This window comes from Diabrotica virgifera, chromosome 3 (genome assembly GCF_917563875.1).
Source record: "Diabrotica virgifera virgifera chromosome 3, PGI_DIABVI_V3a".
Lineage (NCBI taxonomy): Eukaryota > Metazoa > Arthropoda > Insecta > Coleoptera > Chrysomelidae > Diabrotica > Diabrotica virgifera.
Window position 1 is genome coordinate 63,492,534 of NC_065445.1, and position 17,213 is coordinate 63,509,746.

Sequence of the window (17,213 nt, forward strand, 5' to 3'; positions counted from 1 at the left end):
TGCTTAGATGGCATTATACGGGGGTGAGTGGAAGCATTTTATTTTCTCCTAACTTTAAAAAATTCTGTGGAAAAAATTGGAGGGATTTTGTGACATACTCCTTTTCTATTATCCTGGAGGTATCCATAAGATTTTGTTTTTTGAATTACCCGAATATGTCTTTTCCTTTAAAAGCTGTAAATAAAAACACTGCTTTGAGAGTTTACTTAAATAAAAATATCAAACGAACTAAAATCAACAACACAAAACAAAATTAACAGCAAAACAAAACAATTCAATAGCGGGTATGTCCGCCTCTCGCAGCAACGACTGCTTGCAATTTCCTTGGCATCGACTAAATATGTGTTATCCTTGCCTGGGGAATAGCCCGATATTCCTCTACCAGGGCCATAACTATACCAAATTTTCTGGAGGCCTAGGAGACGGCAAATAGTCATTTTTAATTTATCACATAAATGCTCAATAGGATTGAGATCTGGAAGGCATGAGGGCCATTCTAATCTTATCAATCCAACCACTATTTAAGATATTTATGTTTATGAGTCAATCAGTGTTTTTATTTACAAAAAATTATACAGCTCTTATAACAAAATAGATATTCGGATAATTCAAAAAGCAAAATCCTAGAATATCTTCAGGATAATACAAAAGGAGTAAGTAACAAAATCCGCCCTTCAATTTTTTTTACAGACTTTTTTAAAGTTAGGAGAGAATACAACGCTTTCATTCACCCCCGTATAATGTCATCTAAGCAAAAATTTTTTGTTACCGAAATAATAACAGACGACACCAAAACATGTACCTTGAAACTGGTGCAAGAATCTTGAAAAACTTAATAAAAAATTTTGGGTGGCGGAATTTTGTGCCGGTTAGTGTATAATACTACCTAATACAGAGTAATCGCGAGTTGTTTAGTTTACGATTACTGTGACCAGGCCCGTCGAGAGGGTGGTAGAGACGGTAGAATTTACTGGGGCCCGCTGTTAACTTTTTTACCGGGCCCATTCATCTCATCTCATTCATCTCATCTCATATTTGGATCAAACCGTGAGAAAATGAGAAAAAACAATACTGAATTTTCGATTATCACTATGGTTATAATATTCGCATATGCTATCATTTTTAATTGTGATTTTTATTTGTTTTCTTATTATCTGATATAATAATATTTTTATAACATTATTTGTTCCTTAGGGAGGAGATGAAAACGAACTTCGCCGTCACATTCATTCCAATTCTATCGATCATCACGTGATTAGAAAACTTTTAGAAAGAATCTTCATACCTTGCGGCTGTAAAGGACAATGTCCGAAACATGAAGTAGCATTTTCGATAGAAGCGATTGTAAGAAGTTTGGATATTCCAGAAGAAAACATTGCTACTTTATTGTGCTATTTGGAGCTTCACAAAAACAAATACATTGAACTTCTCAGTCCTGCATATACGACGTGCAAGGTTATTTCTTACACAGGTACTTAAATTTGAATATTCTTCATTTTTTTCCGTTTTTCTTAATTTTTTAATAGTTACCAGTGTAACATCACTGTCATTAGTGGTTCAAGGCTGGAGTAATATCTATTCCCATCGTTTTCCACCTAATAGCCCGATCAAAGAACAATCTGACCCCAAAAAAAATAAAGCAAGGATGAAAATTTGGGAATAGGTAGTTGAAATTGTCTATTATTATATAAGAAAAAGTTCCAATTCTACATCCCCTCCATTTTACAAAAATGGAGGGGAATACCCCCTCTCAAAGATGAAAAAAATGGGTCTACCCCAAAATACCGACAGCCAAAATCCCGACAGCCACAATCCCGACGGCCAAAATACCGACACACCAGAATCCCGACAGGCCAAAATCCCGACAGGCCAGAATCCCGACAGGTTTGATAAGTTTCTTTTTAACATATAATTACATTTATTTCTTGTTTTTTGTTTATGACCATCTGTTTTTTATTTTTTGTTACTAAACAAAAGTATTTTGTATTAAAAGTATTAAACAAAAGTCGGAATTTTTACTTATGCGAGGATTGTTGCATGTCGGGATTTTGGCCTGTCGGGATTCTGGCGTGTCGGGATTCTGGCGTGTCGGTGTTTTGGCCGTCGGGATTTTGGCTGTCGGGATTTTGGCTGTCGGGATTTTGGGCGCCACCGATTTTAAACAGTTACTAATTGATTTTCTGAAACACTTAGCGTATAACAAGTGCATTAGGCAGTCTTAAGCAGAGTTTTAACTGTCAATTTACAGTTTTAACAGTTTTAACAGTTTTAAGTCAATACTTTTCGAGTTATTTGCGAGTGAACATGTTCATGTTTTACAAAATAAAACATGTTTTTGGACGGTTTTTCGGAGATAACCCAAAAAGTAAGTATTTTAGCGAAAAAAATATTCTTAGCAAAAATATAGCCCATAAAAAATTGAACAAAATGGTGTATACATGAGGTCTGTCTAGTAGAAGCAGAGTTGCAGATAATGAAAAGTGTTCTTCTTCGTCAAATTCCAAATCGAATATTTCAATGAGAAATAACCCAAAAACGGAGCACTTTTAGGGGAAAATTCATTTTAACTTTTTTAAAGTGTTTAAAAAAAGGTTTATTTTTGTTTTTTAAAAAAACTTGTAATATTAAAAGTAAGTGAATTACGCTCAAAATATTGTTGGTCCCTTTTATTTTTTCGTAAAAAAATCGCGAAAATCACCCCCTAATTAGCATCACATATAAATTTTAACATTACCACTTCACAAGTTACTTTGTCTATGTATTATTTATAAGATATGTAAGTTTCATCGGTTCAAAGTGCTTTGTTTTGAAAAAGCTGTAGTTAAAATGTCTTGAACGAGTAACTAATCACGAGTTTAGGCAAATTTTGAACAGCCATAGCATAACCAATTTTTGTCTAACAAGAAAACAAAAAATCAAAAATATTCAGAAAAGCAAAACGTACATTTTATTACTCTTTGAGATTTTTGGTATTCCTAATTGTTTTTAAGTTAATTCCATAAACAATTACGATTTTTTTCAAAATAAAAAAAAATGTTTTATTTTAAACCCAATTTTTTTCAAAACTGAGCACTTTGAACCAATGAAACTTATAGATAATATAAATAATACATAAGTAAAGTAACTTGTAAAGCGGTACCGATTAATTTTATTTGAGAAGCTAATTAATGTTCGAGTGGTAACGTACGGTCCCTGACACCGACGTAATGGATTTTTCGCGGTAAAACTCAAATGCGCATATTTTTTTGTCCGCGCGGCCAGGTGGCTTTCAAATTCTCATCACACTATTTAGTCTTGAAAAATTTGTGACCAAGTGTGGATAGTTCATATGTTATTTGACCTGACGGTGTGAGAGACCGAGGTTATCATTTATGTTATACTTAACGGTAAGTTTTTGTTGTTTTTGGTCCATAGTCAGTTTAAATAATAGATATTAATTTTAGGAGTTGTATGTGAATATTGATTATCAAAGAGAACAAATCAGGTTGCAACAACTTTTTGACGAAATTGTTGCTAATTCTGAACCAGAACCGTACAGTGCGGTGCAGTGGAGTGTATAAAAAAATGAGGAAACAAACGGACAATAATTTCAGTTTGTGTTGGACATTTGTTGAATAATTTTATTTTTTTTTGTGACATTTCAACCCTTGTCGATATGTTTGTTGATATTTTGTATTCAAAAACTTAACATGTTTTTGTTAATTGTTTGTCAATTATGTTAGTATCTAAAAGAAGCCAATTTTTTTAATGTGCATTTTTTTCCCGAATATAAATAAATATTGATCATTTCTTACTATATTGTTATTTAAATATAGTTATGTTAAACATTTAGTCACATCAAAATATTAACAGAAAATCACAACCTAAGATATTCATTATTAAAAAAGTCGGTGTCGTAGACCGACGTTACCAACTATGTTACAAGAATTCACGTTACCGGCGGAAGGTTAAGGGGTGATTTTCGCCATTTTTTTACCAAAAAATAAAAGTCACCAACAATATTTTGAGCGTGTCATTTACTTTTAATGTTAGAAGTTTTTTTAAAAAACAAAAATAAACCATTTTTTAAACACTTTAAAAAAGTTGTAATTAATTTTCCCCGAAAAGTGCTCCGTTTTTTGGTTATTTCACATTGAAATATTCGATTTGAAATTTGACGAAGAAGAACCTACATTTCCTTAGCTGTAACTCTGCTTCTACTGGGTCGGCAAACCTCACACATACACCTTTTTTTTCAATTTTTTATAAGCTATATTTTTACTAAGAATATTTTTTTCGCTAAAATACTTACTTTTTGAGTTATCTCCGAAAAACCATCCAAAAACATTTTTTTTTTGTTAAAAATTAACACATTCACTCACAAATAACTCGAAAAGTATTGACTTAATAAAAAAACTCTATAGAACAAAAGTTACTTAGAATTAGTCATTTTATCCAATTCCGGACTTATTTTGAACGTATATTTTTTCACCCCCGAGAAAAAAATTTTCACCCCGTATTTTCCAATTTTTGTAAAATGGAGGGGATGTAGAATTGTAAACTTTTTCTTATATAATAATAGACAATTTCAACTATCTATTCCCAAATTTTCATCCTTCCTTTATTTTTTTGGAGGTTTTCGTAAAATTTTGCGTTCCCTGATCGGGCTATAAAATTAACTCACTAGATCTACAAATATTGTGTCAAACGCGCTGTTGGCGGTCGATGTGATAATTACAGGTTTTTTAGTCATGTTTTAATGCTTATCCTTTTTTCAATTGTCGCATCTCTGGACATATCCTCAACATCTTTCCGCAACCAATTTCAAAAATAATATTTCCTTATGTTTTTGTACATTCTATTTCTTCCTATATGCTCTCCTATTGGTAACATGTGGAAATCATTAATTATAATTCTTAACTTCCAATCTGCTATGTTCTGCCTATCTTGTACTATACATATTTTTACATTTTTTTCCTTAAAACATTTTATGATTCTAACGTATTTCTTCAATAATTGACCAATCTTTACTATCTTAAACTATTCTTTACTATTACTACTAGTTTGTTTATATTCTTATGTGCGCACTTTTGTATCAAGTCTCTCATTGACGCTCGCAGTGTAGACGCTGATCGGAATTCTTGATACACTCTGGGGCAAAATTAACCGCCCACCTTAAAAATAGGTCTTTTTTGATGTCTCGAATTTCCTAAACCTGTTGTCCGATTTAAGTGATTTTTGAAGTTATGCTTCTTTAGGTGCGATGGGAGTGAAATTTAATATGCGCGAATTCATCAAAAACCTTGTTCCCCGGCGCAGACTCATTATACCTTTGCTCTGATTGGGTGTTCAAATGACATGACAATAATTGTTCAATATGGAGGTTACGGATAAAAAAATATTGTATATTAGTTTTTATTGTTGTGAGGACACAGACAAAAGCAAGTTTATAATTGTAGTAACTTTTTAATAGTTTTTAAAAGCAACAGGTACGTACTTAATTGTAAGTGTTTCAGTATTGTAATAAAAAATTACATAGGTACTTACCTATTTGGAAAAAATATGTACCTATCTATTAGTAGGTAATGCTTTGATTTACATAATTTGATTACCAACAAAATTTCTACCACTCTTCATCTAATATACCTATGGTTTTCTTACTCTTTGTTTTGTTGTATTTTAATATTTTAATTCCCTTTGTGAACACACACATAAAAATCAAACTAATTTAATTAAATTCAGAACTGTCAAACAGTAAAACGTTCAGTTAGCCTATCTTCCCACATGACAAGTACGTGTAAGTGGTCAATGCAAGTTTTTATTTTTTTATTTTTTTTTATACATTTTATGATTGTGAATATATTTGTTATATAATTTTATTCAGAAAATGCGTATTTAGTTAAAATTTTTGCCAACAATTATTGTTCAGAAATCATTTCTTTGGTGCATTTTTTCAATGTGTTTGTCTGTGTTTTATTCTTTTATTTTTTTAATTTTTGGTATTGTTTTAATAAAAATGTTTGGAAAGTAGTTAGTATTAAAATTAGTTTAATATTTAAATAAAATATAAATAAACTGTTAAAAGTATATTGATTTCGTTGAAATCATATAATAGAAGTATGTATAACTTTTTACGTGCGTACAAAGTACACACACATTCTTTTTTAAATATGTTATAGCATTATTCTTTAACAATATCGATGTAATAATATTGTTGCTAAACAGATAAATTTTCCTTGTATACCGGGTGTACGAAGCAAACTGTGTTTTTTTCTCACAGTTCGCATCACCCTGTGGAATATTCTAGAATGGCAGCTACGTACGCCGTTGCTCCCGCTTGGCGGCGCTAGTGTAGTTGGGGGTCAACGTTTTATAACAGTTCTTTAAGCTTGTATGGTAGTTTTGTTTTAATTATTGCGATTTAATAAATGAGGGCAGAAAAATACGGATCTTGAACTGTTTGTGAGTTGAAAAACGAATTGAGAAGAAATGCAAGAATTACTGGAAAAAAGTTATTCACTGGCATAGAGGGGAAAAAATTTAATCCTTTGTAAATTTACTATTGAACTAAGACCTTTAAACTTCAGCGCTTCAGATTGGGGTAAGAAATATGAAAAAATAAAAGCCCGATGAGTCATCTACTAAAATTGTTCCTAAAGATAATCCATGAAAGAATTTCCAAGCTGTGTGAAAGTCAAATTTCGCCCAACCAGTTCGGGTTAATAAATGTTAGTACGAGAGAGGTTTTGTTTTTAATACAAGACTTATTTCAGAGATGCAGAGACGTCAATTGCGACGTATACGCATATCTGGTTGATTACGAGAAAGCTTTTGATCAAGTATGGCACGCCAAAATGATGCAAAAATACTAAAAGAAGCAGGAATTAACAACCAAGATCTGAAAATAATTAGAAATCTTTACTGGAACCAGACTGCAAACCTCAGAGTTGACGGTGAACACACCGAATATGTGAAAATCATGCGTGGAGTGAGGCAAGGCTGCATTTTTTCTCCCCTAATTTTCAATCTTTACTCTAACTACTGAAAGAATATTTATCGAAGCTTTGAAACATACACAACATAATATAAAATCTAGAAAACCTACAAGTCCTCATGAACAAAATCCCGTATTACAGTCAACAATATGGACTCAATATAAACGTAAAGAAGACGAAGCTTATGATCATTAGCAAGAAAAAGATAACAGAAGGTTATCAACCAAACCCCTGTAGAAAGAGTGAGGCAGCACAACTACTCCGGCACCATAATAAATGAAGAATGAGACCAAAAACCAAGAGATAAGAGCGCGCATCCCAAAACCTAGATCAACTGTATGGGGACCTTTTTCAAGAGCCACCTTTCTCTTGGTATAAAAGTAAGAATGCTGAGATGCTACGTCTTCTCTGTCCTTTTTTATGGTATTGAATCATGAACCTTGAACGAAGATATGCGCCGAAAATTGGAAGCATTTGAGATGTGGCTATATCGGAGAATTCTTAAAATCCCATGGACTGATCGGGTAACAAATGAGGAGGTCCGTAGAAGAATGGGAAAGAACCGAGAGGCACTAACCACCATCAAATCACGAAATTAGAATACTTTTACACGTTGCTGCAGATAAAGTGAAGATTGCTATGATGATCGCCAACATTCGTCACGGATAGGGACATCAAGAAGAAGAAGATAACAAAATAAAAGACAAATAAATAGTATTTAATGTTTTTGCAGTCGAATCCAGGGGCAATACGTAATCTGTTGCAACAAAATATTTATTACAGATACGTGCATTTATTGTCGGCACATATTTATCTCTTCTTATTACTACAATCCACTTTTTTCTCATCAGATTATCTTTGGAAAATCTTTGTCCTGATATTCTAGATGAGCACAAAGGTATAGGACAAACCTGAGGCATCTTATTTTCCCAAATTAAATTCACACAGCGAAATAAATGCAATCTTTACGTAGAAATATATAGATTTGGACAGTTGACGTGACCTCCAACTACACTAGCGCCATCTACGTTGAGCTTTTCAGATTAGCTGCCATTTGTAAAATACTGAAATTATTAAAGAATAAGGCTATAACATTAAAAAATCACTTAAATCGGACAACAGGTTTAGGAAATTCGAGACATCAAAAATTACCCATTTTTAAGAAGGGCGGTTAATTTTGCCCCAGAGTGTATGTCGAGTCTCTCAACGACGCTCGTAATACAGACGTTGATTGAGAATCTCGAATCAAATAAATAGTATCTTCCTCTTCGTTATAATAGAATATATTATTTTGTATATGTACTTTAGCAGAATCTATCCTCATTTCTTTGTATTCGTCCTTATCTATTAGTTTCACTTCTACTTTGCCTTTTTCATACTGCATCACTTTACATTTCTCGAAACAAAGTCAGTAGACAAAAAATTAGATTGAACACTTATTCTTCTTATTATCATTACATATACAGTGGTGTTAAAAAGTCCTGCATCACCTTACCAAATACGCGATCTGTCGTCGATTTTTCCTTGTTCAGCATACTTCTTAATGACTCTAATTACTGTAGATTGATTACAGTTTACTGCGGATGCTATTTAGCGACTAGATTTGTCGTTTTTATGGTGAAAAATAATTTCAAAACGCTTTTCGTTCGATAATTTAGTTTGTTTGGTCTGGGATGACATTTTGACCTTTTTATCAAAAATCAAAGAGCGAATAAATGTGTTAGGGTAACGAAAGTGTTTATATAGTCAAAATATTTGGCAAATTTGTCATTAAGATTCAAATTAATAGTACTTTAACGTCGTAATAATCACCTCATAATTTTCTCGGATTATGGGAAATCCCTTCAATCAGATTATTTTAATCTTTTCTGTAGAATTTTGAGCTAGTAATTAAAAAAACATTCGTAAGTATACCGATAATGCTAATTACAAGCACAAACTTAAAATGAATTAGGGAAAATATACAAAACACTTTGTTAAACCTCAAAAACTATAAGGCGCTTAGGTGATGCAGGACTTTTTACAACAACTGTAAAACTTACTTACGTCATGCATATATTAACATTAACTTCATTTTAGGACCATTACAAATTCGAAAAGTGGCCAAAGATTGTCCACCCTTAGCTATGGCGTTAGCTCTTCATAAAAACGACGAAAATAATTCAAACATTTTGGAATTTCCAATAGTGGATGTCGCCTCAGCCATGGGATGGGAGAGTGGAATTTGCAAATACAAATTAAAGAATTTGGAATGGACTACTGGTAAGTTTATATTAAAAAAATTTAAAAATTCCAGAACTGTAGCTCCTCCGTTTCTATAAATCTGTGAACTTATAGAGATCGAAAAACGCTCAAATTGCCTCAATAAAGAGATAACAACACTCGGTTGCCTTCAACATGGAGACCTCTCCTAATTTCTCTATATCTATCGAGGTCCTGCTGTGTCCGAGGACACACATATATTCTACCCTTCTTATGTGTATTCCAAGCCCCCATTTTTATATTACAAGATTAATTTCCTTGTCATATATTCAATAATGTGTATATAGTATTGAAGTGTTGAACAGATATTTCACGTTGCAAAAGATAAGATATTTCAGGTTGCAAAACATACAGTGAGGGCCTTTGAGTTGGAATAAATTCATTATCTCGAGAATGGCGAATCTAGAGAGAAATCCTGAGACAGGTCGATTTTTATTTTTAAATTACGACTTTTTGACATATCGCACACATCCCGAACAAAAGTGTCATAACTCAAAAATTTTTCAAACCGCACTTATTTACGGAAATCTGGTACATGATATCAAATCTACTAACCAACAAAACCGTAACAAAGTTACTTTAAAAATTACCTCACAGATGGCGCTAAAAGCTATTTTGCTCGGAAGATGTTTCAGGAAATTTTCCGTTAAAAACAGTATCAATTCGTGATGCGTAGGTGAAACACCACTCGTTCCGAGCAAAAGCGTATTATTTCCGATTAACGTTCAGTAATCGTTGCGTAAATTCGAACAAAAGTGCAGTATTTCGTGATACTCATATTTTGCATGGACGATTATGATATTCATTGATCTATTTTCCCGACAAAAGTGAATCATCTGGAATTTATCGGAATTAAGTGTTGTTTAATAGTGGTATGGTTCCGGTCAATAAAGTAATATTTCTAGTTGCTACACTTTTGCACGGAAATTTGTAAACAAAAGTGTTTAGTATATTTGTCCAATAGAGAAATTTTTCGAGTTATTACCGTTTTGCGTTTTAATTAAAAATTTTCCGAGCAAAAACGTATCATCTCAAAAAAATAATCATTACTTTAATTAAAATTTGAACAAAATTCATGATTTTCACCATTGACTTAATAGGGCTTATATATATAATTAATATTGACTTCAATTTGCAAAGAAATAAATTTAAATTTTCTATTAGGTGTTAACTTAACTCCAAATAAAGTACCGTAAAATTATCTTTTGCTGCTTCTGTAAAATTAAGTATTTTTGATTTACAACAGTTTTGTTCGGGATGTGCGATATATCTCATAATAGTGACGTCATCCATCTGTGCGTGATGACGTAATCGATGATTTTTTTTAAATGAGAGTAGGGGTTGTGTGATAGCTCATTTGAAAGGTAATTAATTATCTATTCAGTAATATAAACGTTAACATAATTCTTTATACAGGGTGTCAAAAAAAAATTAATTTTGAATTAAATTAATTGAGACAAAAAGAAGAAGGTATGTAATTAATTTAATTTAAAATACATTTTAGTGCTGTCAGAAAACAGAAAGAAATGTTGATTTCACAAATAAACATTGCTTTTCTTTTAAATTCAATGCTAAAGCTGCCATCCACCTGTCTCTTAGCAGTTTGAACATTGAATTTAAGCGAAAAGCAATGTTTATTTGTGAAATAAATATTTTTACCTGTTTTCTGACAGCAGTAAAATGTATTTTGAATTAAATAAATTGCTTTCATTCTTCTTTTTGTGTCAAATAATTTAATAAAAAAAATATTTTTGGCCCCCCCCCGTATAAATAATTAGGTTATTGTTTATATTAGTGAATAGGGAATTGAACAGCCTTTCAAATGAGCTATCACACAACCCCTACTCTCATTTAAAAAAATCATCGATTACGTCATCACACCCAGATGGATGACGTCACTTGTATGATATTTATTATGCCAAAAAGCCCTAATTTAAAAATAAAAATCGACCTGTCTCCGGATTTTTTCCAAATTCAGCCATTCTCGAGATAATGAATTTATTCCAACTCAAACGTCCTCACTGTAGAGTTTATCGTATAACGCCTTGGTAACACATTAGTGAGACTTTTTTGTCGGATCGGTACTTACTCCAGATACTACAGTCGTTCGGATATAATAAGCGATTCATAATAAATACCCATATGATATGTGACTGGCTGTACATATAAATAATATACAAGCCAAGCTCTTGAACAAATGAACTAAAAAAACGCTCTTCGTAATATTCTTAGGTTGAGTTTAGTTCTTTTTCATTGATTTAAAGTTTTTAACAGCTAGTATATTTTCTTTTAGTAAACAACCAACCGAAGCGGTCATCCATAAACGTACAATTTTCCAATTTGGGCTTCAGACTTTTCGCTCCAGGAAATCTCGAAGGTGATCAATTGGACGAAGCTTTAGAAACCCTTTATAATCGAGTGGTGGAACAAGAAAGGACCGCTTTACTTCAGTTAAACGCCATTCATCAGACTTTGTTAAAGGTGGCCAAATCATCCTTTAAAGCTTGTACATCAGAAGACGGTGATGCTTTGATAAAAACCAGAGTGAGAGAATATTTTAATTCTCCAAATCCGTTGGAGTTAGTTTCCGAAATCAAGTATCCCAAACTTGATGAAGAACGGCTGATCCAGGACATACATTGTCTTATTAGCATGTACAGGGATAACAGCTTTACTGGTAGAGCTGTAGCTAGAATTTTTCAGGGTATTCAAAGTCCGAACTATCCTGCTCGGATGTGGGGTCGGTGTAAGTTCTGGAGAAGTCATTTGGATAAAGATTTTCACGCGATTGTTAAAATTGCTGCTAAAGAAATAGTCAAATTGAGGTAAATGAATTTATATTAAAAAAAAATATTCTTTTAAATAAATAACGCATAGTGTGATTCTATTTATATTTTATAACATGCATTTTATTAGATATTAAATATGTTATTCTCTTTGTGTTTTTTTTATTTCTAGTTTGCCCTAGATTAGATGATGTGATGTCGTTAAGGGGCTATCCTAGTGTAAAAGTACGAAATTCATACACTTTTTTTGGTAATTTCTAAAATAAAAAGTACTGTACCAATATTTTGAAAATTTGCATGAGCATTTATTATAAAAAGAAGTACATGTAAAACAACTTTCATAAAAAATATTGAAAATTAAACGATTTATGCGCCATCTACTGTCACCGTGAAAATAAAAACATGGCCCCACTGCTGCAGTGATTGGGACTAATAGAAATTCTGAAACAAAAAAATTTCAAAGTGATTATTGAAATATAAGTTATTTCCTATACAATCAACTAGGATTTTTGAAAAATATTAAAATTTGGAAAAATGACGAAGTGTTGAATTTTTTTTTAAATTAGCTAAAACATTTTCAGTTTCAAAAACTGCCAAATGGACATTTTTTATCCAATCAAAAAAACCCCTAGGTGATGGTATAGAAAATAACTTATATTTCAATAATAACTTTGAAATTTTATGTTTCATGATCTCTATTAGTCTCAATCACTGCAGCAGTGGAGCTATGTTTTTATTTTCACGGTACCAGTAGATGGCGCATAAATCGTTTAATTTTCAATATTTTTTAATAAAAATTGTTTTACATGTACTTTTTTTTGTAATAAATGCTCATCCATATTTTCAAAACAATTGGTAAAGTAAGTTTTATTTTAGAAATTCCCAAAAAAGTATATGAATTTCGTACTTTTACACTAGGATAGCCTCTCCGCACTTCGGCCTATAGAGATCTTTTGTGCATACCTTAACCTAGTTAAACTCTCTACTAAATTTACAATCAAGATGCAGTAGAAATAAACAAACCAAGACACGTTAAATGCTACTAAGAGCATTCCCGAATCATAATTCACAATGCATATACATTGTAAATCCCAAATCATGACTTCCAAAGTTTATACATTGTAAATTATGATTCGGGAGTGCTGCTGGTAGCATTAAACGTGTCTTGGTTTGTTTATTTCTACTGCATCTTGATTGTATATAGGATGCCAATACTTTTGATGAAGTTGATTAGCCTCCTAGGTGACTTGTTTCCTACTAGAGATGTTGAAAAAGTATCTATTCGTTACAAAGTACTCGTTACTTACGAATACCGAAAGTAACGATTACTACAGAGATGCAAATCGTTACTTTGATTACTTTTATTACTCTGATTACTTCGTACCAATCGTATCAGAGCGAGTAACGACTATTGTATCTACTTTGATTACTTTGATTACTTCGTACCAATCGTATCAGAGCGAGTAACGACTATTGTATCTACTTTGATTACTTCGTTACTTCGTACCAATCGTATCACAGCGAGTAACGACTATTGTATCTACAACCAGTACACTTAATTACTTTCTACCAATCGTATCCCAGCGAGTAAAAACAGATCGGTGAAGGTCGTTGTTATATCGGAAATACCTATACAAAATACCTACCTACTGAGAAATACGATTCTCGATATGATTACCGGTACTCAAATACAAAAGTAATCATAGTAATCAAAGTAACGAATACTGTAAATGATTACTTTATACAAAAGTATCGATTTGTAACGAATACTCGAAAGTAACTATAATCAACATCACTATTTCCTACACTCACCGTGAAATTAAAAATGTCAAAGTGTCAATCGGGAAACTAATCGATAATTTTAGAGCTCTCGTGCAATTGCTACTGAAAATTTTTAAGTTTTTTTTATCTACTCATCCGTGGAATATGTAGTATAAGGCACAACCAAAGATTTGAGTCAGTAAAAGAGAACAAGCTGATAGTGATACATTCATTAATTACGTTATAGTACATAAAGTACGCCATGGGAAAAATGCGTCGTGTAATAAATTACGTCGCTTTAAAAAAAATTAATTTATATGAAATATATAATCTGAATTTATATAGACAGCTCAAATAAAAAATAAACATTACATTAGCATTAATAAATAAAATTTATTTATTTGACGTTTATTTGTGTCAGCCGAAATATACTCTGTTGAAACGAATATACTCAAAGGATTGTGACGTCACAATTTTCGACTTTGGTTTCGAGATATAGAAATGCCGTTTTCAGATTTGGGTTCAGGAGACAAAACTGCATATTATAAGTCCATCGGTAGATCGGCTCCAAATATTGCGGGGGCGGCAACGCACAAACGAACGGACGAACAGACTGCGAATTTATAAACGAAACATTTTTGTTGAAAAATATTTAATAATCTTAAAAACCATAAAGATCAAATCGTTGTAAATACGCAAAAGTATGGAAAAACGCACTTCGCGAACCTAAACAAAAAATTTAGATCAATATAATATAATTTAAAGTCAGCAAAAACGCGGAGTTCAGTTACTAGTTCGTTATTCTTCTTCTTATTGGCTAACTTGATCAGTTGACAGTTATCGTGCTATCGTAAGTTGGTCTTGCTGATATTCTTCTATTTTCCTCCAACTTCCGTCAATCTTGTAGATTCCGATAGTGGAAAGCCAATGTGGTCGAGATACCTTGTTGGGGATCTGCCTTTAGCTTTTTTATCTTGCACATCACCCTGCATTGGGAACTTCTCAAGGCCATTTCTGCGAAAACTGTTCTTAACTTCTTCTTTATGTTCAGTTGTTTTACCATTGACACATTTGTCCTGCAGGCTGTTTAAGAATTCTGAGCATTTGTCTTCAGTAGAACATCTCAAACGCACCTATGCTCTTTTTGTCGATTTTCTGAGGGTCAAATATTTCGATTCATATAGGAAAACTGGAAAAAAGGCTTCGGACTAACTTGATTTAAGTCTTTACACTGATTTCATGCATGAATTCTCCAGATTTTAGTCAGCTTAGCTATTGCATATTTTGCTATTGATTGCTTATTTCTACAGTGCATCCTTAGGTGTTTTTTGTCATGGGTAGCAGGTATACTAGGTAGCGTACAACGTTCATTCAGGTCAGCAAAACGCGGAGTTCATTATTATGTTATATAAATCATTGTTAACTTAGGTTATAGACGGAGAGGCAGCGCTGAAAAATCTCTTTGAATTTACTAAAGCTAGATTTTTCACAGTTGATTACTGTGAGTGTGTAGAGAAACATACTGCGGTCGGTCAAGCGAAACGTAGAACGGGGGTTACTGAGAGGGTATATCAAAGTTGCTTTCCTACGAAGGTAATTAAATCTATTTACTAAGGTTGAAAATCAGTACACGCATTCTAAATTAAATATAAATAAAATTTAATTATAGTCGGTCAGCTGTATGACGGGACAGAGCCGGTCGGTCGGCCCCAATAGTCGATTGAGGAAATGAAGCATTTTGGCTCGCAATTTTTTCGTCCAGCATGGATTTACTTGAAATTTTCAAAGAAGGTAGGGAATAGTCCAAGGATCATTTTCTATATTATGCTGCTATCATACGCTAAAACCTTGGGGGTGGTTGCCACCCGATCTCGGGGGTGGGAATTTTTTATTACATTTTAACCATGTAATTCGATGGAAAAAGTGATGCTAAGAAAACAATGTTTTTTACATTTTCTTCGTAAAACTAATATTTTTCGAGTTACTCGCGCCTGAAAATAACTGTTTTTCGACGAAAAAATTGACTTTTTTAGAGGGTTTTTTGAGAATACCTCGAAAAATGTGCATTTAATCAAAAAAACTGTAGATATCAAAATTGTATCTTTAATAACACAAACCAAATTATTTTCCAATAATATCTATAAGACCAATACAAACCGAGATACGGCTTGTTAAAAGTTAGATTTTTTCGTCAAATGCATAATTTGAAATCTTCAAAGCCAATTAATGGGAAAAATTTGCATTTTTCTAGGAAAACTTAAATAATCTTTTTTCAAGTACGTATACAATTAGACCTTTCAAAAAAAAAATAATAAAAAGTTTCTAGCATGAAAATTAAGCGACTTATAATAAAAAAAAATATCGGTACCTGCTTTTCTCTACGAAAAAATCAGTGAAAACAACCCACTAACTACATTCCTAATTCAAAATTGGTCTTCACCTTTCTGTAGTTCCTTTTATATTCATATTATCAATACACCCAAGAAGTTTGACCTATTTAAAATGCCTAATTTTGGAAAAATTGGAGTTTAAAGAAAAATTGATTTTTTGCAATTTGGTATTTTTCACTTTTTACTTCAAAATATCTCCGAAAATACTGAAGATACGAAAAAAATTTTAAACTACTAAATTGTAGCTTTTTTAATTACTAAAATTACTCTATGCATAGATTTTCATTTTAGTGAATAGTTAGCCAGATATACAATCGGAAAAATGAAAGAATACCCATGAACGAACATATAAAACACGCTTTATTTTCCTGCCACCGTGTCACAAAGAAAATTGTCCAGTGCAAGTACATGTAATAATAATTATTACATGTACTTGCGCTGGCCAATTTTTTGTGTGACACGGTGACAGAAAAATACAACTTGATTTATATGTTTGTTCATGTGTATTCTTTCATTTTCCTACTGTAGCTGTTTAAAATCTCTATTTACCAGCAAACACCCCCTTATTCGAGCCCTTTAAACCCGCCCCAATTAAAAACTAAGGGATCTTACGGAACTTAATTTACACAGTCTTTAGCTCTTTAAAAATCCTACAAAATCATTTTAGAAGAAACTTTTTATCGCCAAAAATATATAGAATATTTTTCGCCAAAAATATATAGAATATTTTTCGAGGTATTCTCAAAAAACCCTCTAAAAAAGTCGATTTTTTCGTCGAAAAACTGTTATTTTCAAGCGCGAATAACTCGAAAAATATTAGTTTTACGAAGAAAATGTAAAAAACATTTTTTTCTTAGAATCACTTTTTCCATCCAATTACATGGTTAAAATGTAATAAAAGAATTCCCACCCCGAGATGGGGTGGCAACCACCCCCAAGGTTTTAGCGTATGATAGCGGCATGATATAGAGATGATCCTTGGACTATTCCCTACCTTCTGGACGAAAAAATTGCGAGCCAAAATGCTTCATTTCCTCAAT

The 17,213-nt window shown here is 32.3% G+C and overlaps 1 protein-coding gene across 1 annotated transcript in view; it reads left to right on the forward strand.

Annotated features, from left to right (window-relative positions):
- Positions 1–12,173, forward strand: part of LOC126881088 (ATP-dependent DNA helicase Q4) — a 38,539-nt gene extending 26,366 nt beyond the window's left edge. The window contains exons 9-11 of the mRNA XM_050645127.1: positions 1,195–1,471; positions 9,054–9,236; positions 11,530–12,173. Of these exons, the coding sequence (XP_050501084.1) occupies positions 1,195–1,471; positions 9,054–9,236; positions 11,530–12,065 (996 nt within the window). The 3' untranslated portion in view covers positions 12,066–12,173. The remainder of the gene's footprint in view (positions 1–1,194; positions 1,472–9,053; positions 9,237–11,529) is intronic.
- Positions 12,174–17,213: the final 5,040 nt, after the last annotated feature.